Source organism: Dermacentor andersoni, chromosome 5, assembly GCF_023375885.2.
Source record: "Dermacentor andersoni chromosome 5, qqDerAnde1_hic_scaffold, whole genome shotgun sequence".
NCBI lineage: Eukaryota > Metazoa > Arthropoda > Arachnida > Ixodida > Ixodidae > Dermacentor > Dermacentor andersoni.
Genome location: NC_092818.1, coordinates 172,686,544 through 172,709,212, shown reverse-complemented (window position 1 = coordinate 172,709,212; position 22,669 = coordinate 172,686,544). Strand labels below are relative to the sequence as shown.

The 22,669-nt window shown below is 44.3% G+C and overlaps 1 protein-coding gene across 3 annotated transcripts in view; it reads right to left on the bottom strand.

Moving 5' to 3' along the window:
- The window catches only part of LOC126531628 (kin of IRRE-like protein 2), a 378,799-nt gene that overhangs the window by 110,042 nt on the left and 246,088 nt on the right, over positions 1-22,669 (bottom strand). For 2 of the 3 annotated variants that reach the window (XM_055071310.2, XM_055071311.2), the window contains exon 2: positions 6,310-6,369. The exons of the other annotated variant lie outside the window; for it this stretch is intronic. In XM_055071310.2, the coding sequence (XP_054927285.1) occupies positions 6,310-6,369 (60 nt within the window). The remainder of the gene's footprint in view (positions 1-6,309; positions 6,370-22,669) is intronic. 3 annotated transcript variants of the gene reach the window in all.

Sequence of the window (22,669 nt, the reverse complement as noted above, 5' to 3'; positions counted from 1 at the left end):
GTTAATCCAGTTGTTGGGTGTGCCACGTCTCTCCTTTGTTCTTCGTCTTTTGACTGGCTTAATTGTCCAAAGTTAGTCAAGTCAAGCAGATGTTCGAACGCTATAACACACAGGCAATTAACGTCAGGAACTGAATCATTGTAAGTGGAAAAGCAGAAGGTGGTGCTTCACAACAGCACCTGTGCAACCAGTGTCACCAGCGCCTGTGCGCGGTAAAGACTAAACGATGGATAGGAAAAGAAAAAATACGCTAATAATGTCATCAGGAATTTCTAAATGGTTAAACTAGTTGCTGCGTTAGCAGTAAAATGCGTTTATCGCGACGAAAACGGGAGTTGGAGATGTAAGTACTACCTTTCGAATTCAGTAGCTTTGGCCACTGCAATATGCAAAACTAATAGAAGCGGGAAAGCCCACAAAAATACGTGAGCACATTTTTTATTTAATCATGGCAAAAAATTATATCATGACTTTCACTACCACTCAAAAATTTTCCATACAAAGCATAAGCAAAGAAAGAGGCATACATCATTAATATATTTGAAGAAGCAAAGGGCGTGGGACCATGACGGAGAACTTTGCCCGCATTCAGTTTGCCTTCTCTCTGTGGCCAGCGAGTAAACTAATATAGCGCGGGGCGAATTTCACCGGGACGGAGATGCGAATCAGTAGCAAGCGTAAAAGGGGAAGGGGTGGCGGACAGGGTTAAAGCAGTCAACCATTGACTACTTCCGGCGTCGTCGCTCGTCGCGCTGCTATTCTCACGACCGGAAGGGACAAAATGACACACACGAACCGGACAGCACAAGAATGAAGCACAGTCGACCGCTAAAACAAATAAAATGAAAGACACATGGAGGGCGAACGCCGTAAAAGAAAAAGAAAAAGACGAATCGACACGACAAAGAAGAAATGCTCGTTACCCAAAACCGAATAGAAGTATAGAAATGTTGTAACGAGACAGCACTGAACCGCTGTTAAGATAAACAAAAAATGCCAGGTAGAGAAGGAGGAACAAAGGAATAGAGGTGGACAGATTTTCTGTGAGGGTCGAAGTCACGGCTGCGCGCGGAGTTTTTGTCAAACGGGATCCACGGACCGTTAGCGCCGTCCAGTGCGCGACCAAGCGTTTCGAATTCGTCGGCTGGGCCACTTCGCTGTCGCCGCGCCCGACTACCCCACCACTCGAGCCAACAGCGTCGGCACCAACCGTCCAACGGTTGGCGGCTTTTCGTCTGGCCCTCAGGTCGTCGGAATAAGCGAAGATCCTCTGCAGTGTGCTACATTACGAAGTAGCTGTAGTACGGCATAAGTATTCCCAGAAGCGCTAAAAACTGGAATGCCACACGTAGAAAAAAATTAGGCAAGGCAATTTTTAATATTCCGGACACCACGGTATCAATTTAGAGGTACTCGTAACAATATATGGAGTTAGGTGCATTGCACTCGTTCATCTTTGATTCCACATTCAAGAACATGAAATTTCACCGCTTCTTGCGACAATTGTATCCGAGAAGCTTTCGTCGACAGCTTAATGTACGAGGATTGGACCTCAAGTTCATTCGGCAGCAGAAATGAGGAGCGCAGAGCATAAACGGTGCAAATGAAGCTTGACGAGAATGCACTTTGATTTTCCTCAAACATTAACTTCTTTAATCAAAATTTAAGTAAATAAAACTCCCTCGGAATTTTCCAGGAATCTTCCCGTAAGAAATATATTCATATTGATACATGCATATTGCGTGTTTCTTGTGGACGATGTACGCGGGCGCCCTGACTAAGACGACGGACGCACTCTGGCTCTCAAGCTGTCAGCTGAACTGGCCAGCGCTGCATTATCCTCTGTAAATATACTTTGTAAATAGTCTGGAGGCCTTAATCCTTCGTTCGCGTAACATATTGGTGGAAGGTGCCGTTCCCCGTCCTCTCCACGGAGCTCCGCTGCGGCCGCACCGCCCTGCTTTCCGCCATGGCTCCCGGTGACGACACCTTGTTTGCTTCTACTCCTGCGACCCCGCGCCAACGACGTACGTTATGGTTACCAACCCCAAAGATCCTGGAATATTCTCCGGCCAAGATAATGTCGACGTTGAGGATTGGATCAGCCTGTATGAGCGTGTTAGCCAAAACAACCGCTGGGGCCCTACCATTAGGCTAGCAAATGTCCTAATACATGGGCGGAACTCCTTGTGTCTGGTTCCGTACACACGAAGACGAGATCTTTAGCTGGGATGCTTTCAAGAAGAAGCTCAGCGACCCCTTTGGAAATCCCACCGGTCGGTTGCTGGCTGCTAGAGAAGAGCTTGACACCCGAGCTAGTATTCTACTTAATCGTATGTCTCGTACATAGAAGACGTAGCTCGCTCTTGCCGGAAAATCGACGACAAAATGGCTGCGGTTGGGAAAGTCGGCCACGTACTCAAATGGATCGCGGACGACGCGTTCAACTTGTTGGTCTTCAATAATGTGTACACCATCGACATCATTGTCAAGCAATGCTGCCGCTTTGAGCTCGGCAAAAGCCGCCGCGTCACTCCACAGTTCTCCCGGTACCCTAACACAGCTGCTACGTCGTCTTGCGTCGACCTTACCGCTTCATCACCATTAAATGAGCACGTCACACGTATTGTTCGCCGCGAGCTCGAGGCTACAAGTCTTGCGCCGTTCCATACACGCCCACCTGACCCCACCATTGACCAACCAGCCGCAGCGATCTCTCTCATTCAGGCAGTTGTGCGGCAAGAATTTACCAACCTCGGTTTTCCTTCTGCCTGCTCCGTCTCCCGACCTGACACCCGACCGGTGCCGACAGCTACTCCTCACAGCGATCTGCATTCCCCTCCTTGATACCGCAACCCTTCCGAGTGGAGAGCACTGCAAACTTTTTCTTCACATTGTATCCACGTTTCAGAGACACTGCCTTCAATATCATGCAAAATTAGACTGTCTTTGCGGAAACGATCTTCTAGTTCGTCGAAGTGTTTATTTACAGTTGCTCTTTGAGGGGCGACGCTTTCGAGCAACTTATCGCCAGACAAGCGCAAGTTGTCTTCAACTACCGTAAGCGTTAAATGGATATCGGCAACTGTTTCCTCGAGGGACCTTTCGCTTCTTTTTTTTTTTAGCTCAAGAACCACCGCTACGCCGCAGTTCATGAATTTGGCTACACAAATTCATGCCATTCCTGAATATGCCAGTCACTATCTTCAAAGCCAACTACTGCATGCACAGGCCCTTCCTTTATACAGTTCCACCTTCTGTAGCATGAATGGAGCCCAGCGCCTTAACGATCACCAAGTTGCATTTCCAACAGCTGACCACAGCTGAACAGCTGAGATGCAGTAATGGTTTCGCATTCGTGGGCCTTCTCCCGAGGCTGCGGGTGGCGCGCCGCCGAAAGCGCCATCTCGTTCCTGTCGACCGATCTGCTGTGCGACAAGGGTCAATAGAACTCTCTCTGTGGACGCTTTCACACAGTCTGCGAAGATGCCCCAGGTTCATACTCAGTGGCAACCTTCTCCTAATACATTCAACCCAACCAATCCGATGAATGTGGGGCAGTGACGCTTCCCTGAACGGTCTATGATTGCTCGCGTGCATTGTTTAGCTCTAAGTTGCGTGACACGTGATAGAGTTCATCTAGCGAAAACAACTTCGAAATTTTTTGGGCATGTGGCGCTATTTCGTTCACCAAGCGCTGGAATTCAATGATCGCGTGCAAAAAAATAATACGTGATGAAAAAACGGTATATAGAAACATGGCCATGTTCTTTCCAGCATTTAACAAATTACTAGCGCATAAAAACTTCATTCCTGTAGATATATTAGTTTCAAATATCCTAGCATCTATATTGAGTCTGCAGTCTGTATGCATCGCATACGAAGTAAAAATTGACGTATGGGCGCTGATAAGAGTTCCAAACTCGAAATTATCAAAAAGACTCCAATTCATGCAACAAGAAATATTTGTATTTCGGCTGACATGTGGGTAACGAATCATTTTCATAAAATCAGTACAGAATAGCTTTACTGACTTTTGTTCCCCAATAAAAAGAGTAAGGCGTAGGCCACCTGATTAGCGTCGCATATAATAACCATGCCAGGAATATTCACCTGTTACGCTACTGCGTTCCTTGTACACAATCACTGGTTCAGAGCGCGACCATTTGATTTTCTTTAATTTCCTATGAATTTTCAGTAATTAGGTTCATAGAGAAAAAAGCAAAAGTAATGTGAAGCTCTCAGACTGTTAAAAAGAGAAAATGAAAGCTCCAATTTTATTTATTTTTATAGAACTTGTTTGCGCAAACGAAAAACTACATTGATTTCCTCTCAAAGTATTGAATAATTAAATAATTTGCTCTGCTCTCTATCTTATCAACAGGTATCCTTCATTTTTTTTTCTCGTAAAGAAACGAATAGAAAAAATGGTGTAGGCAATCGTTGCGAAATCCGTGCAGCTCATTTTTGACAAGGCTGCACTAAGGTATAATGTCTTTTACAACCAGCAACTCCATTACCGTGGCGAGCTGAAAGAAAATATTGAACATTGGGACATTGGCAACCACTGAAACATTCCACATATAATCCAGAAGTTATGACAAACACATTACAAGGCCCCATGCAGATTTGATGTCGTCACCAAATACGAGGATGGTCAAGAGAACAACTAACGACAGGTGTAAATACTCCTGCCTTCCACTGGTTTCCTTTTTGCCCGTTTGAAACGTTTGCACTGGAACTCAGAAACAGAAAGAAACAGTACCTTTCTGGCAGCAAATGAAGAAGAAAAGTATTTTCACACAAACAATTTGAAAAGAACAGAAGTGCTAACCCATCAGAAACATGAAAGCAACGTTGTTGACAAACACAACGCTGAACCTATGTCTGAAAACACCTCGAAGACACAACGGGTCCGTGGACAGAAAGACAGAAATCTCACGTTCCAAACCATCAAGTGCCCGCTAGTCGTCGCGATATGATGGATGACGCCAGGGCCGACTGCGCTACAAGGCGCCACGCGCTCTGCAGCCAGTTGTTGCTTTCCGGCGTTGCCTCAGTGAATTCAGCTCGATATTTTAAGTGCTGTTTTTTCTCTTTCTTTTGTATTCATCACGACATACACAAAAAGGTAATTCAGTTTCTCTTTCCTAGAAAACTGCCTCAATGGCTTCTTTCCTCCTGCGATGGCCCTTTGGTGAGCGAACACGTATGTCTTCAACAGGTGTGCAAAGTTTCCTCAACATTATTTGACGTCAGTATACTGCGATGAGTGATTAGACAAAGTGTAACAAGACTACAGGACAACGTAAGTACGGTTTACTCTCCTATCGTCATCATCATCATCAGCAGCAGCAGCCTGGTTACGCCCACTGCAGGGCAAAGGCCTCTTCCATACTTCTCCAACAACCCCGGTCATGTACTAATTGTGGCCATGTCGTCCCTGCAAACTTCTTAATCTCATCCGCCCACCTAACTTTCTGCCGCCCCCTACTACGCTTCCCTTCCCTTGGAATCCAGTCCGTAACCCTTAATGACCATCGGTTATCTTCCCTCCTCATTACATGTCCTGCCCATGCCAATTTCTTTTTCTTAATTTCAACTAAGATGTCATTAACTCGCGTTTGTTCCCTCACCCAATCTGCTCTTTTCTTATCCCTTAACGTTAGACCCATCATTACTCTCCTAAGTGATGGCCAACTGCTGCCCAGTGTAACTGCGCTAGTTCATCAGACGACATAAGACCCGGGTGAGACACTTCTCAGCAATACAAGGATATTACCTGTATATTCAACGTGTAATAGAATAATTGGTACTGTTGTGGCACTCGCTGTTTACAGCGAGTGCCACAACATACACTGAACACATACAGAAGGAGAGAGAAAAACAGGAAAGATGGCAGGCAGGGAGGTTAACCAGTCGCACGTTCGTTTTGCTACCCTGTATTGGGGAAACAGTATTCTTGCACGGTTTGCTTACATAACACATTGTTATACAGGGTCTCTATCTAGAATTCATATCACGCTCTGGGGTCTCAAATGTATAACGTCGATTTAAATTAATATGATGGTTGCCAATTAACTATTCCGCTCTGTATTAATTCCTCGTACAGTATGATGAGACGAGACAGGAACACTGCGCTATCATATCTAAAATACCATGCCACTGATGAAGGCCTGTTAACGCAAAGGCTTGTGCCCAAGGTTCTAATATTATTGAACAGTGAACGTAGCTTCTCGTGCTCTTCGTCACGCTGATCTGTCACTCAATCAAAGTGCTGGTTCCGGAAGGATAACCGAATGAGCTCACCATTTACCTCTCGTCGCGTGACAAGCTGCAAAGAGACATCAAGCGTCGGATTATCCTTACCTGCAAAAAAGACAAAAGTATGAAATGAGGAACTCTGCTAAAGGCACGAACGTTAACGCGGCCGTCGATACCGTATGCATCCCAACGTAATTTTCTGCATTTCAAAGCACATCGCACCTAATCATGAATGTACACGGCAGACTGCCCATTAATAATACACATTAATTACCACCAGAACTTGAAATGCGACTCGCAATATCCGTCATGATGAAAAGAAATGAATGTCGAAAATAATAATAATAATAATAATTTTATTTCTGTCTCAAGAAATACAGACAGGGGGAGCTACAGAAAAAGCTGTCATAGACAGCTTGACTCGGCCGCAGCCCCGGAATACAAAGCACTTGAAGCACAAAAGCACAAAAGAAGCTTGAAACTAACACGCGATGCATTAGTACAATCTTAATTAACATTGCGCTCTTTATTTATTCATGATGACGATGAAATTTTAGAGGGAGTTCTGTTTCGTTTTAGAAGGATAGTTCCGCACACTTGAGGCAATGATAACTGAAGTTAATGCCTGTTTCATTAGCTAGAGACGATAAATCGAGTTAAAGCTAATCGCACAGTGCTAGTGATGTGTAGAGGGGAAGTCAAGCGCCTATTGTTGCTTTCGTGGCTTTGGTTTTCTTTCTTCATCAGCTCTCTTTCTTTAACAGTTTCCACAGCTTCTTTCAAAGTTATGCATTGTTTTCTTCTCACCCTGCGAACATATTATTCATGCTCATGTGTCCGTGTCGAAGCCTCGTACCATGCGGTGGCCTCTGAAGTCACTTTTGTGTCTGTTTGTTCTGCTTCTAAGCGTTATTTGAGTACGTCGCTCGTTAACAGTGGCCGCCAGCAGCGGTCAGCGTGTTCCCTCCCGCTTTTACAGCCTCCTTCGGTCGCGTACTCAATGCTTCTTCTTTTGCTTTCAGTATCATTAGCACAATTCTTACGGTCACCTCGCGCAGTGTCCGGTTCCTCACTTTGGCGACGCCTCCAGTGTCAAGTATTCCAGGCCGGCTTCTATTTCACTTTCTTTGCTCCTCAACCTTTACTCATGCTACTTTAGCCTTTGCTTTCTATCCCACTTGGTCACCATAGTGAGTGCTGGCTGTCGCTTCTTCTTTATATTTTTTATTTTTTTGGGCCAAGGGAACGCGTTGCGGTACCGATAGACCAAGGACGACTTATTTTACCGTCCCGGCGCGAAATTTGATGAGAACGCAGGAGCGAATAATAAAGGAGGCCACCTTCACAGAATAGTGTGAGGCGCCTACACGGAGTCAGGTACCCTCACAGGGTGAGTTTCATACTCTCATAGACTGAGGTAACCTTCCCAGAATAGGAAACAAAAATATTTAAAATTTTCAGGACAGACAAAATCACAGATTGCAACAGAAATTCTCTAGACGTAGGAAGTTAAAGAACGACAGTTGTAGGCCCTCACTGAAAAGAAAATGAGGGAACTATGACTAGACAAAGAGGCACCAATTGTATATTGTGTTAGTATTTGACCTGCACTACCGAAATCCGCTGGTTTGGCCGCAGAAGGTCGGCCCTACAATTGCACATTATTTTGCCCATGATGTGATGCGTCATATACTGAAGGTTTATTGAACAATATAAAGGTGTATTCAGCGCTAGCTACATCTGCCCTTCGAAGCAGAATTGTTCCATTAAAGCTAAACATACGAACAAAAACCCTCTTTGAAAAGGCCTTCGTCTTGTCCATTGTACGAGCAACACTTAACGGTGATGACATATTCTATATATGGTGTCAGCTCTACCCTCTTTCTTTTTTTTTCTTGCCACAGCCTACCCCTGTGTTCTGTAAAGTTAACATAAGCATGCAAGGCAATATGTCTTCATATGCGCCGAAGGCTAGTCTGCGACATTCAGCTACGTTACTAGAGCCTCGAGTGACGTTCCACAAGAGCAGATAAATACCAACATACATTTCTGAGGTCTATCGTTGCTATAGCAAGTCAGCCCGTCGGTTACTATGTCTAACGTACGACGAGAATTATATCACCTTGCTTTACCTGTAGGTGAGCGTATGCAGAATTTGTAGTGTATAAAAAATGGCGCAGAGCAAGAAAGACATTTAGCATTTCACGACTGCCAGTTGGCAAAAAGCACATATATAGAGCAACTAAACCTCTCAAGTTCAACAGCGATTAAGTCAACAAAGAGAATAGAAGTTAGCCAGTAACGGCCCCGACTTCCTTCCACTTTCGAGCTTCCGCAGACACAAGAAAGCATGGCAATGATTCGACAGACAAAGCAAGAAAAACAGAGAGAGAGAGAGAGGGGGGAGGAATAAGAGCTGGGGGGTAGGCCGACCGGCACGGAAGAGACCTATAAGTCAGCTCGAAAAGGCGCCGAGGTAAAAGAACCTTTCACCGGAGATCGTTAGCAGCCACACACATGCACGCACCTGCAGAGGGGAGAAGTCAACGACTCAGGCGACGCCGCCATCAACGGCGCCGCCATTGAATGCACGATTCAGCCAAGCAAGTAACAAACATAATAACAGCGCGTGAAGGAAAGCCGCGGCCTTTGCCCGGTATCTGAAGCAAAGCCCTGGCAAGTCGCAAAGCAGTTTCGTCCAGCTACATGCATTCTCGACGGCATTTGCTCCAGCGCAGCGGCCTCAAGAGTCGCAGGGGAAGAGTATGCGCACGCAGAGAGTTTGCTCGTTTATCTGTGCGGCGCGGAGCAAGTTTGGCATTCCCTCTGGTCATTAAGGCGTCGAGGGCGCGAACAAGAGCGGCCCGGACTGGCTGCCGCAAAAACAGTTCTCGACAAAATAAATAATTAAAAATGACTAAAAAAGGTAGGGGGGGGGGAGGCAGTGTTCAGTGGAGGACGCACGACTGGCAGCGCTGAAAGCTCAGCGTCAACACTGAAAGACGTGAAACACCATGAAAAAAGTGTGGCACAGGGCCTGCAAACCATAGTGAAGGATGCAGGTTCCCTTCTTACTCCAATATTATGCGAAGACGTACGACAAGGATGATGGCGACAGCACGTTCTTTTTTTTTTTCATTTATGTGGGTATAGACATTTGCTGCCAAAAGCCAATCAGATATTTCGCGGAGCTCGTGTCATTTACCTATTAAGACATTTAGTCGGCAGGGTATTTAACACAGGCAGCGGACGCATATTCAAGTGTTCACATGTTGCCCTGGCTGCGCCACATCCTCACAAAAGTTTCTGACTAGACTTCTCGCGTCACTTTGATGACGCCCGCTTACTTGTCCGTGGTTTGCCTAGTCGCAGTGCAGCTCACCTTCTGCAACTATAGGTTGCCTGCACTATAGCCTGCAAACACTGATTCCGACAAAGAGTGCGGAAAGTCGATGTTGCGCTTTTTGCGGTTCCCGTGAGCCCTTCAGCCTTTTCTTATTTGTGCATCCCCATATAGCTCACAGTGAATTCAAGATTCCTTGTCGGCCATTCTGGAGGAGTTCTTATATCCTCGATGACGTACGTCCTGACGCGAGCTTCACTTAGATTTCTCCTTTTGAATGCTAATTCACGACATTCCCACCTGGGGCAAGTTTCGTGAAAGTCAGTAGCTGTAAATTTATGTCGTGAGGAGCACTTGGCGATGTTGAAGTTACGTTTTGCATAACGTTTTCCAAAGTGTGCTCACTTAGTAACTTTAACAACGAAAGTGGTAAAATTGCTGTTATTTCGCTCATTTCTCGATTGTCTCCAGGTGCCAACTGTGATGCTTTCTTCAGCGTGATGAAGGCATTATCTAACTTTCTTGACTTCAATTCCCCTGTGTCTCAGTGTAGGTCATGCCAACCAGATTTTCGGTTTCCAATAATAATAATAATACTAATAATAATAATCAAAAAATCAATCTAAGGTGTTCATAAGCGCCCACGAACAATCTCGAGGGTCCTGGCGCTGGCGCACTCAGCAAAACGGTGCGCGCATACAAACACATGCACTCATACAAACGCGCACACACATTACAAGAAAGATAATTTCGCGAATAGAGATTTTTAACGGAACATGAAATGTGTACACGAATACAAAGCAAAAGCGGGGAAACACAAAAAAGATTACAGAATGACGGAACACACAACAGATATGAGAGATTTTGTTCATTTGTTGAAATTCCTCTGCAACTCCTTTCAGGAAAGTGTTAAAATTAGGCATGAAGCTATCCAAGCAGTCTGAATGGGCGTTATATGTCGCCTGCAATCGAGATAGAGGATCACCAAATCTGAAGGCTGGAAAAGCGCTCTGTTTCATTGTGCCCGCCCGCGGAATCTAAAAGCGCACTTTAGAAAGCAAGTGGCAGCGGCAGATTTTTCTATGTATTAATTTGTGGAGAAAAAGAGCATTCGATTTGTTGCGACTGCAGGTGAGCGTAGATAACGTGAGTGTCTGTATTAGCTCTATGGAGATGAAAGGCTTTTGACGGAATCGATGTTCAAAAATGGATGTGAATATTCTTGCGCATTTTCGATAAATTCACAGTTTGATAAGTCCCAGATACGCCGACTATTATTATTATTATTATTATTATTATTATTATTATTATTATTATTATTATTATTATTATTATTCGTGATAACATTTCAACATTATTCCAAAACGCCAAGCAGCTGCAGAAATGCTTACTCATCTCCCCACGAACCATTTTACCTCACCCGTTCAACATTTTAGTCATAATTGGCCGCATCGCTACATTAAGAAAATATTAACCAATGATATTTGTACTTGCATTATTATTCCACGTTGACACTCAATTAAGCTGAGGCCATTACGCATACCCAAGGCTTAAGCCCTGTTTCATTCCGCATCGATATTTCATGGCGATGGAAACTCATGACTGGTCATTAAAATGGTCCACAGTAATTACATTGCGTTGAAATAAGAAAACGCTTTGTTGCCCCGTATGGCCGCGGACAAGAAGGCTCCAAGTGCACTATTAAAACGTAATATTTCTGAGCAAGACGCGCGTAATTCCGGTTATAAAAACGTGCAATAGCCATTTCGATGGTTACAATAGGAGACGGTTCCGGCCCGACTAAGAAGCTCTGTTCATGCAGGTGTTCCTGCCAACCCGTATTCCAATTACGCCTCCGCATCTTTTCCACTGTCGTGAGCAGCGGACATTAAGGAAAAAAAAACATAAGGAAAGTAACATCAAAAATGCCTCCAGAAGCAAGGTTCGCGATATACAGAGGGTGCCAGATGTCGGTTGTACACGACAGACAGATAAGCGAATATTCGTGCCCGGCTTCAATTACGGGAGCTCACTGCCTCGGCTATATTCCTAGCTCTTATACGAGACCAGAAGTTCCGTGCTGTGCTGTGAACAGCGAACTCCTACACGGTTTCAACGTCGCTGCTACAGTGGCTGTGCCGTCCATTCCTCATATTGTTCTAAATTCCGTATCATCGAATGCAGTATAAGCTCATGCGTTGCGTACAAGCAATATGTTGAATTAAGAGTAAGAAGTAATGGAAATAGTTTAGGCCAGTCGCACAACTCAACCATGTTATTCTGAAACTTACTGTCATGCGTACACTTTTCAACTATTTGGCGAGGACAGTTCTTGCTGCTGCCATCATTGTTACTGCTATCTAGTTATGGATCAGCGCAAGACGTGCCTACTGTACCTGAACTTTCTTGAACGTTTTCACCAATTTTGTATCAAAGGAGGCGTCTCTGCTGAGACTGTGCGTGCGACGTGAATAGTGTTGCGGATGCACGCGAGCACCAGCAGTTATCTTGGAATGTACGGAAATGTGTGTGTGAATAGCAGACTGACATGTCCTGCGAGTTCAGATTTTGATGATAGACGACAGCACTTGGTGTTATAGTTGTGCTTTGCTTGTTTCTTGTCGTTCTAGGTACAAGTTCACCCTAGAAAGAGTTAAATTACTAACTCACGCTTTTCGCAATGTTTCGTTCTTCGCTGTAACTGCGTCGCGTTTATGTCAATGAAGCCATTGTGACAAGGGCTTCGTTCACATGAACCAAACATGAGCGGGTCGAGCCAGAAATAAGCTGACTGCGCCCAGCTATTGCCCATATTGCGTCGGTCACAGTCGCCTTTTCTGCCTAGATGTCTGCGAATCTTGCATTGGGCATAGAAATCAGAGAAAGAGCGGCAACAAACAAGAAGCATCAAGTTGCAATTTGCCGCATTGCAAATGTTGGCATTGATAAACTATAAGGCTGTTATTTATAAGGAAGTTGTTTAGCGGAATCAACAAGGTTAACAACTCCACAAGAAACAAGGCTAGGCTTGGCACTTGAGCACACTAGCGGTGGCATCACAAGCTACGTTTACATACCCATAATGTCGGGTCGAGTCGGTTTGCCGGGGCCGAAAAACCGGTCGTCGCGTTCGTGCGAGCACTATCGGATCGGATCGGATCGGATCGAAAGAACGTAGAGCCGAGTTCGGCCAACCCGCCTGCGCATGATGAGAGTTGACTTGCCCAATCCTCTTGGCAAGGTGTATGCAAACGCGGAAGAGTAGGGCTGTGTCAGCTCTAGCCCTAGCTTGAACCTCTCGTGTCGAGTTCATGTCAACGTAGCTGTAGTCTCAGCAACGTAAGCTTCCCCAGCTCGACCCAAATTGACCCGTGTTTCAATCGGCACACTGACCACGACGCCATGGCAGACTGACCGCACTTATGTACGTGCAGCTGCCCTGAGTATCTAAGGAGGAATCAATGCCGCGCTAAGAACGAAGAGCGGGGTGGAAACGGGAGAAGGAGACGTTTCTGTACGCATCGCAGGAGCGAAAGTGCGTGCACGAACAACTCCGAGCCGAAAGCAGCAGTTGACATTCAAATGACTCTTCCGTGCGTGGTGTCATTGTCGATTGCCACAAAGGCCAAAGAAAGAGTCGCAGCCCCATTTCGTGCCGACTTGCTCCTGCAGCCAGCAGACAAAACAAAAAACGCTACCCTGTATAACCTTCATGAGAATGAAGGTTATCTTCACTCTCGTGGAAGAAACACGACGGTCGCTTGCTCACCATATAAAACGCGTACTGCCGATCTTTAATTGCGCCGCAGTGATTTAGGCCGAGCACGCATTTTCTATTTACGCGTCTAACTCAGATAAACAAGTACTTCCCGCAGGGTGATCCGACCTCTTGCATCTTTGCATGGGATCAATTCCTATCGATAATGAAGCCTGTCGTGTGTACATTTTTTTGTCTCTCAGTCGCTGCATCGACCGACCGTAGTTGTTAGGCCAGAATTTAAGTAGCTGCTGAATTGTTCTCTCTTTACGAAGCTCGTCCATGCACATTGAGTGCTGGGACCTATGCGTCTCATCTCATAGATCTGAAGGGTGAACTGCAGCGAATGCAGGTATCGTGTATCTGATACGCAAATCAAGACTTTATGTCAGTTATTTGACTTAGCGGTCGTAAAATAAAGGTGATAGCGTTTCGCTGGCAAGAAAACTGATATTGTGTAAGTCAAAGTTAATCCGGATTTCTCTTTTTTTTTTTTTTGGTGGTGAAGCAGTTCCTTGTTTTCCAGCATCAAAAGCACGACATTTATTCTTACACAATGGCACCTCAGCCAGAAAATATGATCATATTCAATATCTCAGCTACGGTATCACATCAAAGAATCATTCAACGTAATGCGGGTAATACTTGAAAAGCACTTTATTCAGATTTCCAACAACTCCCATAGCATTTTTTTTTCTTTTTGCTTGCAACATCGTTCGTTATCCCATATCTCAAATTTCAGCCTTCGAGAGTGAGATAAGAGCAACATGCGACAAAGTAAAACACGTTATTCTACTTGCATCTGATAAGAAGAAATAAATAACCTGCACGTGAGGCTTTCTGGTATACAGTGATTAGGTGACTGCGTTGTGTTCCAGCAGGGTGACCTAGGCTTGAAAGTTGGCAGGAATTGCCTCTTCTGAGTACCTCTTTCAGGAAACGGCTTAGCTTTCTTGCGTCACATCACTTTTCATCTGCTAGTTCAGTCATTTCTAAATGGGCTTCTAGCCCTTTTGAAGCGCGATGCGCATCACCTGCAGACAATTCACGCAGGACTCGGACGTAGTGTGAATCTCCAGCGCGCATAACTCGCACCAATGCTTAGCGCCAAATGTTATTACATTGAATCACAAAACTAAACATTACGCATATTGGCAGCGCAGTCAGTGATAACACAGAGACACGAAGAAGAGTGACTAGCGCACAGCAGCCATATGGTAGTCAAAGCTGACACAATCCGTATACGGTACGTGAGGGAGGCTTTGATACATGCAGAATATTCGTGCAGGGCTTTCTGATAAAAGGCGAAAATATAGGGAACGGTTTAGAACCAGAGGTTTGAAGTTGTCATGGGTTTAAGAGGCTTGTCGTGTAGGTTGTAATGCCCATGGAGCGCGTCAAGTGGTCGGCTACTGCCCTCAAAGTCCTAAGTAACACAGAATAGGAGGCAGATTCATTCATCAGGACACTTATATGTGGCGAAATTTACCAAAATTCAACACCAAAATCATATTGCTATGGAAGGTTTAGGTATCGCGATGCCTTCTGACCGAGCTAGTTAACATCCAGACCGTTCTATGTACACGCATGCCTCCTCCCTGTCCAGTGCATCACCCTTTCAGCAGCCTATTTCAGCATGACCAGCCAATGTGTGACACAATATTATCGAAAATACATGACATCCGCTGATCTATTTGCTGAAAGATGCCACAACTTATGTGCAATTCTTCATTCAAAGGGGCCACTGCCGCGTCTGGTGAGGAGCATTTCAACCATTATAAAGTGCTGCGGAGATGGCGATGCCCTCAGCGACAGTCCTGAAAGCCGTGTCGAGAGCATGGTTGTCTTTATGCTATGATCGCAGTCCACGGCACAGGAATGGGGACAGTCGACCAGAAATTACTTTCGGGAAAGAAAAGAAGAGACAAGCGTAGCGTTTGAAGCAGGAAAGGCTCCCCACGAAATCCCTTAAGCTATGTCTGGATCGCGAATCCGAAATAGAGTGGCTGCTCCTCTCGCGTCTCATCGACCCAATCCCGTAGCATTTCCTCAGTTCACGAAACGCGAGCATCGAAAGCACGCGAATATATGAAAACGCGAAAAAAAACGAGGAGTCTCGAATGCGCAATTTTTCACAGGCATGAGCGGTGACACGCCTGCAGAGCAAGCGCACGATGCACATTCTTCGCGAGCCACAAAATGCCACAACCCATTGCCCACAACGACCCTACACTGTCACCGCAAAAGCAGCAGCGACGTCTTGCACCAAGGGAACAAGTGCAAAACGAGTGCATATAAGGTATGCATGTTTCTTTTTTAATGTATAGCGCTCTTTTTGGAGTGAAACGAACTTCGCCTCGTGGGTCTAGCATAAAAATAAATGAGCAGGGTCACCACAAATGGCCTTTATTTTTTTCTAAAAGCCTGCGCGACGCAAGAGACCCGTACCGCCATTAGAATATTCCGTCTTTCTTTTTTTCTTTTTCTCATTGCTTCGTGTGTATTTATCCATATGCGGTCGGGAAATATTGCACTCGTGGTTGAAGCGAAAGTAAAACTGAGCTGTGACGTCTTTCGGTGGAGGCATTTTCGGTTTGCCCGTTCGTAGTATATAGGCATATAAGCGTCTTTAGCCTAGAACAGAAGGCAACTCCTGTTTCCCAACAGGAATAGAGGACGTCAGGCTTGTATTGGATAAACAAAAAGGAAGAATAGGTTTAACTTCTGCTTTTGACAGGCACACGCACATACATACACACATACGCGCGCACGCACGTCCACGCGCACACACGCAGATGCTTTGTTGCTTTCGTGCCCTAAAAAATTTAATTATGGGGTTTTACGTGCCACGAACTGATTACGAGGCACGCCGCAGTACGGGACTCCGGAAGTGTGGACCACCTGGGGTTCCTTAACGTGCACCTAAATCTAAGTACGCGGGTGTTCTAGCATTTCGCCCCCATCGAAGTGCGGCTGCCGTGGCCGTGATTCGATCCCGCGACCTCGTGCTTAGGAGCCCTACACCATAGCCACTAAGCAACCGCGGCGGATGCGTTTGTGCCTTCGTGTTGAACGTAATAACACCACCCGTTTTATCGTTATTATTATAATTATTAATAATATTATTATTATTATTCTTAGTACTAGTAGTAGTAGTAGTAGTAGTAGTAGTAGTAGTAGTAGTTAAAAAAATAAATTATGGGGTTTTACGTGCGAAAACCAATTTCTGATTATGAGGCACGCCGTAGTGGAGGACTCCGGAAATCTCGACCACCTGGGGTTCTTTAACGTGCACCTAAATCTAAGTACACGGGTGTTTTCGCAGTTCGCCCCCATCGAAATGCTATAGTAGTAGTAGTAGTAGTAGTAGTAGTAGTAGTAGTAGTAGTAGTAGTAGTAGTAGTAGTAGTAGTAGTAGTAGTAGTAGTCGTTTGATTGATTGATTGATTGATTGATTGATTGATTGATTGATTGATTGATTGATTGATTGATTGATTGATTGATTGATTGATTGATTGATTGATTGATTGATTGATTGATTGATTGATTGATCATCCCAAAGCAACATTGGGGCAATGAGAGACGCCGTAGTGGAGGTCCTCGAATTAATTTTGACCCCTTAGGTTTCTTCAACATGTACCTGACTCAAAACACATGAAAGTTTTTGCATTTCGCGCTTGCAAATACGTAATACAAAGCACGCGCGCACATGGGAAAATGCACGAGCACATAGACACGAACCTCCACAACACACTCACTGCTTGGTCATGTGTAAGACTCCCGCAACGTTCATGAATCAAATTGATCTCAGGTACAAAGAACCTTTATTCAACCGGGGCGCGTGAGTAGTTTTGAGCTCTAATGTAAAAGAAGTACGCAGAAGGAACAAAGATAAACGTGGGGAAAATAAAACGAATACAAGCAGCACTATCCAGCTAAGCAGAACACCTTCGTAGCCCTGATAAACGACAAGGTAGTTTGAGTTGAAGTTCACCAAGCGGAGCCAAGAAAAACGACCGTAGTGGGAACGACCTACATGTACTGAAGCCGGTATAGACCGGGGGTTCCACGACGGGAGTAAATTTATATGGCCGCCGAAAAAACTATCAAGAAAACATTCATCGAATATATGAAATGTGAGAAACTTACACAACTGCAGGACGAAAGCCAATCGACGTCGGAAGAAGAATTATCGATGGCCACCCTTCGAAACGTTCGATGTTGTGGAACGTCATACGCGCCGGCGCTCCGTAATAGATAACGAACAACGGCTGACAAAACAATGAAAAAACACTTGAGAGGAGCTGACTAACCAGCCCACAATAAACGCCAAACAAAAACAACGTAGTGAAATGAAGATTCCTTCCCAGTAGTGCTAAAGAGGGAAGGATCGACAAATGGCTAGAAGACAATCACCTCAGATGTTAACTGTAAACGCCACACGAGGCGACGTGAAAGGTGAAAAATAAATGGGTGACAACATCGCGTGAACACAATACACGCTACACGCAAAAGAATAACTTCAGGCCAAATAAAAAAGAAAAGAAACAATAATGATGTTGGGTAGAGAAGCCTTGCTGGCGCGTTCGAAGAGGCGGGAGAACAAATAACTGCCGGCCTCAAGAAGACCGCATTGACGCCTGGCTTCTGCCACAACATATCTAGACAATCGAGCGGTGCCAAGAGACAATAATATATAGAGAAATATAAACTGGAAAACGAAGGAGACAGAGAGAAAGACAAATGCCCTAACCACGTAAGCGTTGGGCGGAGGAGAGAAACAGGGCGGAAGAAAGGCGTGGGCCGTTCTACGGAGGAACGGCTGAGAGACGCCTGCGGTGTTTGACAAATGGTCGTCTAGGCGGCAGGCCCTTCTTCACCGAGGCTTCGGTGGCAGTCAGCTGGAAAAACGTGTTTTGTTATTTGCGAGGCGCGAACAAAAACGGCCTCGAGGGCCCCCGCCTCCCACGACGCGCACCGGGCGTGAGCCCGCCAGACGGCGTGGCAGTTTCGCACGCTCGAGAATGTGAGCCTGTCATAACACGACGCTACGCGTGCAGAGCGCGCACTTTGCGGTTCTCGTCGGTTTCTCCGGTAATTGTACAGCATCGATACCCTAACGAAACAGCGGAGGGACAGGCCATTTCATCGTGCCGGAGCAACTCCTTCTTTCGCAGTTGATCGAAATTCTCATAGGGAAGCGTGAGAGTGTCAACTATGAGAAGCGCAAGAAACTCAAATGGAAATGCAAGAGTTGTTTCAATTCTCTGTGAAACGCGATTATTTAAAAGAATCCCGAAAGGCGATTTATATTCTCTGTACTGAAGGAAACGTTGTGTATATGCCTATATCACAGGCTGTTCTGACAGAAAGTTGAGGTATACCTTCTAAGTTAAAGGCGAGCCTGTGCAACTCAATGTTTTGGGTTACATTAGTAAGTACTCCCGTATAACTTCTACATTATAGGCGAACAAAGTGCAATACCTCCCATGTTGTAAGTGTTATCGTGCTCAGTGTGTTTGGGAGAAGGGTCACTTCGGCCAAAATTCGTCACCAGCAAGGAATGCACTTCCAAGAGAGTAGTTTTATTATTACAGGCCCTGGTTATCGCTTAAGTCTACGGTGCTCCATATTAGGGGCCGTGCACTGGCAGATGCTACTCGTATGCGTTGATTCCTAAACCACAGTATACTACATATACCTTCCTGTCTACAGTGTCACAACCATCTAAAAGAAAATAATAAAGACAAACAGGAGTCGTTTGGCTGGCCCAAGCACGGGGACATTATTCGCAATCACGTCTGCTTCGCAGAACACCATCCTCTCAGGGAATTCATTTCGCTATCAAAAACAAAATGCAGCAGGGTACGTCGTTGACGAGATACCTAGCCCGGATTAAAGAGCGCGTGACGCACTCACTCGTGCAGAGAAACAAAAATGAACGTTTAACGACAGCTCGAGATATTAGGTTAGCGACAGGCCCCACATGCTACTCCAGATGCAGCATATGGCGAGTGATGAAATAGAAGGAACGAGACACACAGACCACCAAAGCCAGAAGCGCGCATGCGTGCGCGTTTTTTTTTTTTTTCCTTGTTTTGTGTGTGTGAGTGAGTGCGAGCCTGCGTGCACGTGGTGAGTGTCTGCGCGTGGGGAGTGTGTGCGCTTGAGCGTCTGTACGTGCTATTGTCTCTGCGTGGCGAAATTCAATTAGAGCGAATGCGTCGGGCCCCTCGCAAGGTCAGTCGAGCAATGAAGAAAAAATCGAACGAGCGCGGAAAGGGGCTAGGAAAAGAGAATATTTGAAATTGTTTCTTAATAAAAAAAAATGGTACCGGTGGGCGGGAAAAGCTGAATACATGAAAGGCATATGCATGTTTGCTGAACGAAACAAACTAACATCGAGTCTATAGTCTAAGCTTTATTTGTAGCGATAATGTCAACAGCCTTATGTGGTAACTTTTGTTACTGCTATAAGAAAAAATAAACGCATGGAAATCCAACACATGCTGAAATTGATGTGAAGCGATGAAGCGATTCATGGAATCCTGAACAACTAACGGCGGTGCGAACAGTTGTGTTTACTTTCATCCTGTATACGCAGAGGGCAGCCTGACGCAATGTTTTGACTCATGCACCACAACAGTCATAACAATAATATCCTTAAATGTCGATGTTTACGCATTACACTTCTCACAAGCTATGCCGAAATGAAAACCCCCATTTCTATGGGTGCACAGTGTGAGACGTCTAGGCAGAGATATCACGAACCCGAGGGCGAATGCAATGTATGACACTTGTTGAGGGAAGATTAGTGGCAAGTGTACGTAGAGATACGTAACGAAACATATCTAGCTACAGCTAAGGAATCTACTTATTTTCTCCCAGTAGCGCGCAACCATTCTGGATGATTTAGCAAGAACGGGAACACACTCACTGGAACGTGCCGAATAGATATATCAATTAGAATCAAGTAAATAGAAAAAGATCCATCGAATATGATTCAGTGAACACATCAGTGTGCTTTAGAGATGCCTGTGAGCAGTTATTATTTGTTGGGGTTTTATGTAGTAACTTATTTTATATGCAAACAGAGGTCTGCTTACTCGCAATACTTTGTCGGTCAGCGTATAATCGTTATAAGATAGATAAGATACAATGTTTATTTGCCAAATAAGTACACCGACGTACATAAACGGTAGGTATTACAGGATAAAAGCTGCACAACGGCATAGTCCTTACTCATATTTGCGGCAAGAAAAAAATTAAAACAGGAAGAGCAGAAATGTTTCAAACGGGGAAATAATTGATATTCACAAAAGACACTTGCAGTAATGTGTTAATAGATAAATGAGGTAGGCTTTCGACAGTTTGTATTTGTTGAGTGCTGGGGGAAGACAGTAATTGAGTCTTTGAGCGCCGTAATTTGTACATCTGCGTGAATGCGCGCAGTGTTTAGTGTATCGATTCAGGCGAAAAGCGCTAATACTGTTCCAGGTTTACAATGTTTCTGATATGAGCATTTCCTTAACTGTCTCACATTTAGTACAACATATAAGGTCATATTTCTAATATAGTCTGTTCGTAATATTTTAAACTTTAGGGATACATTACGCGTATGGGCATTGTAGTAGAGGTTTTAAATGGCACATAAGGCGTTCTTCTGATGTGAACATAAATTATCTATATTTAAGTACTATTTGACCAAACAAGGAGACAACAGCGCAAGTGAGAAACAAGCGGTTCGTTATAAAACATATTGTTCTGCGGTATTGATATTCTCTGCCACCTGCGAAACAGGAGTAAAGCGTAATGTTTTACTTTGTTTATTTTGCAAGTAATCAATGTGGTGGTCCCATAGCATCAGTTCACGAAAGATAGCACTCAAAGTTTTAGCTGTAGCTGAAAGCCCAAGCTTGGTGTAATTTTGTTTAAGACACTAAGCGAGATCGCAAAGTGTGGATTTCACTCTGAAGAGACCGCCTTTGTTGTGGAGCAATTTAATTGAAGACAGTTGTTATTGGACCAGCTACACATATATATTAAGTATGCCGATAGCCATACATTAAGCCAAATTTAGGAGTACGCTTTCCTTATTCCTAAAAAGAATAAGCTTATATCAGAGCGTAAATAATGCAGTTAGCGCAATCTTTAATATTCGCATGTCATTGATAAATAGAAGTGGCCCCAATATGGGACCCTTGAGACACGCCCTGCTTATTAGGTTTGAACGAAGATAATGTTCTATTTACTGATACACACTGCTTTCTGTTGGTTATATAACAGCTACTTAAGTCTACAGCAATCCCACGTGTACCACAAGAATTGAAATTTTGTAACAGCCTTTCATAACTAATTACGTCAAAAACATTTGATAAATCTAGGAATACTCCCGATGTTAGTTTCTTTGCCTCTATGTTCTTCAATATCAACTCTTCTTTCTTTAAGAGGAGCAGTTTCAGATTTACAGACTTACCTGAACCCATATTGAGAAGATGTTAGAAAATAATACTTCTTGAAGAAATCAAGCCCAACAGTGTATGTTTACATCCCTGTGCTATTTGCGCTACAAAAAAAAAAAAAAAAGCTGCCAAATAGTTAAAGGAATTCCGCAACCTTTAGAGGATCATTTTTAGCCTTTATAAGCCAGTCGAAGAATTGAAATTTGTCTGTAGTTGCCTAAATTATCTCTCTTTCCACCTTTGTGCAGCACATTTACCCTTACAATTTCCATTCCTTTGAGAAAAAAATCCTAGAGGTGTGGGACATGGTCTAAATGTGAGTGAGGCGCGGACTATGCAGGTCAATAACCAAACATTGGTTGTTTTCCTAACCTCTTGCATTGTTACGTTTGATTCCTCTAAAGTGTTTTAACACCTTAACAACATCATATATACCAGTGCGCTGGCACTATTATTCAGCACATATATAATGCTCATATATATATATATATATATATATATATATATATATATATATATATATATATATATTATTGAACCGTATATATTCATATATATACCGTTGAATAACTAAGCCAGACTATACCTTTGAAGTTGATATGTGCCTTTCTTTTCGAATTGGATGTCCCTTATTTTGGGTATCAAACTATCTCCTAATGCCACTCCATTTTTTCAATGCAAATTAGAAAAATGCCGATGTCAACAGTCTACGGTAGCGGAACTGCGACGCTTAGTCCAAAGTGTATAGCTAATATATGTAAGTTAGTAGTGATTGAAAGTGTCTATCATGAAACACTTTAAACGTTTCATGTGTGAAACGTTTCAAGCGTTTCACATTAGTAA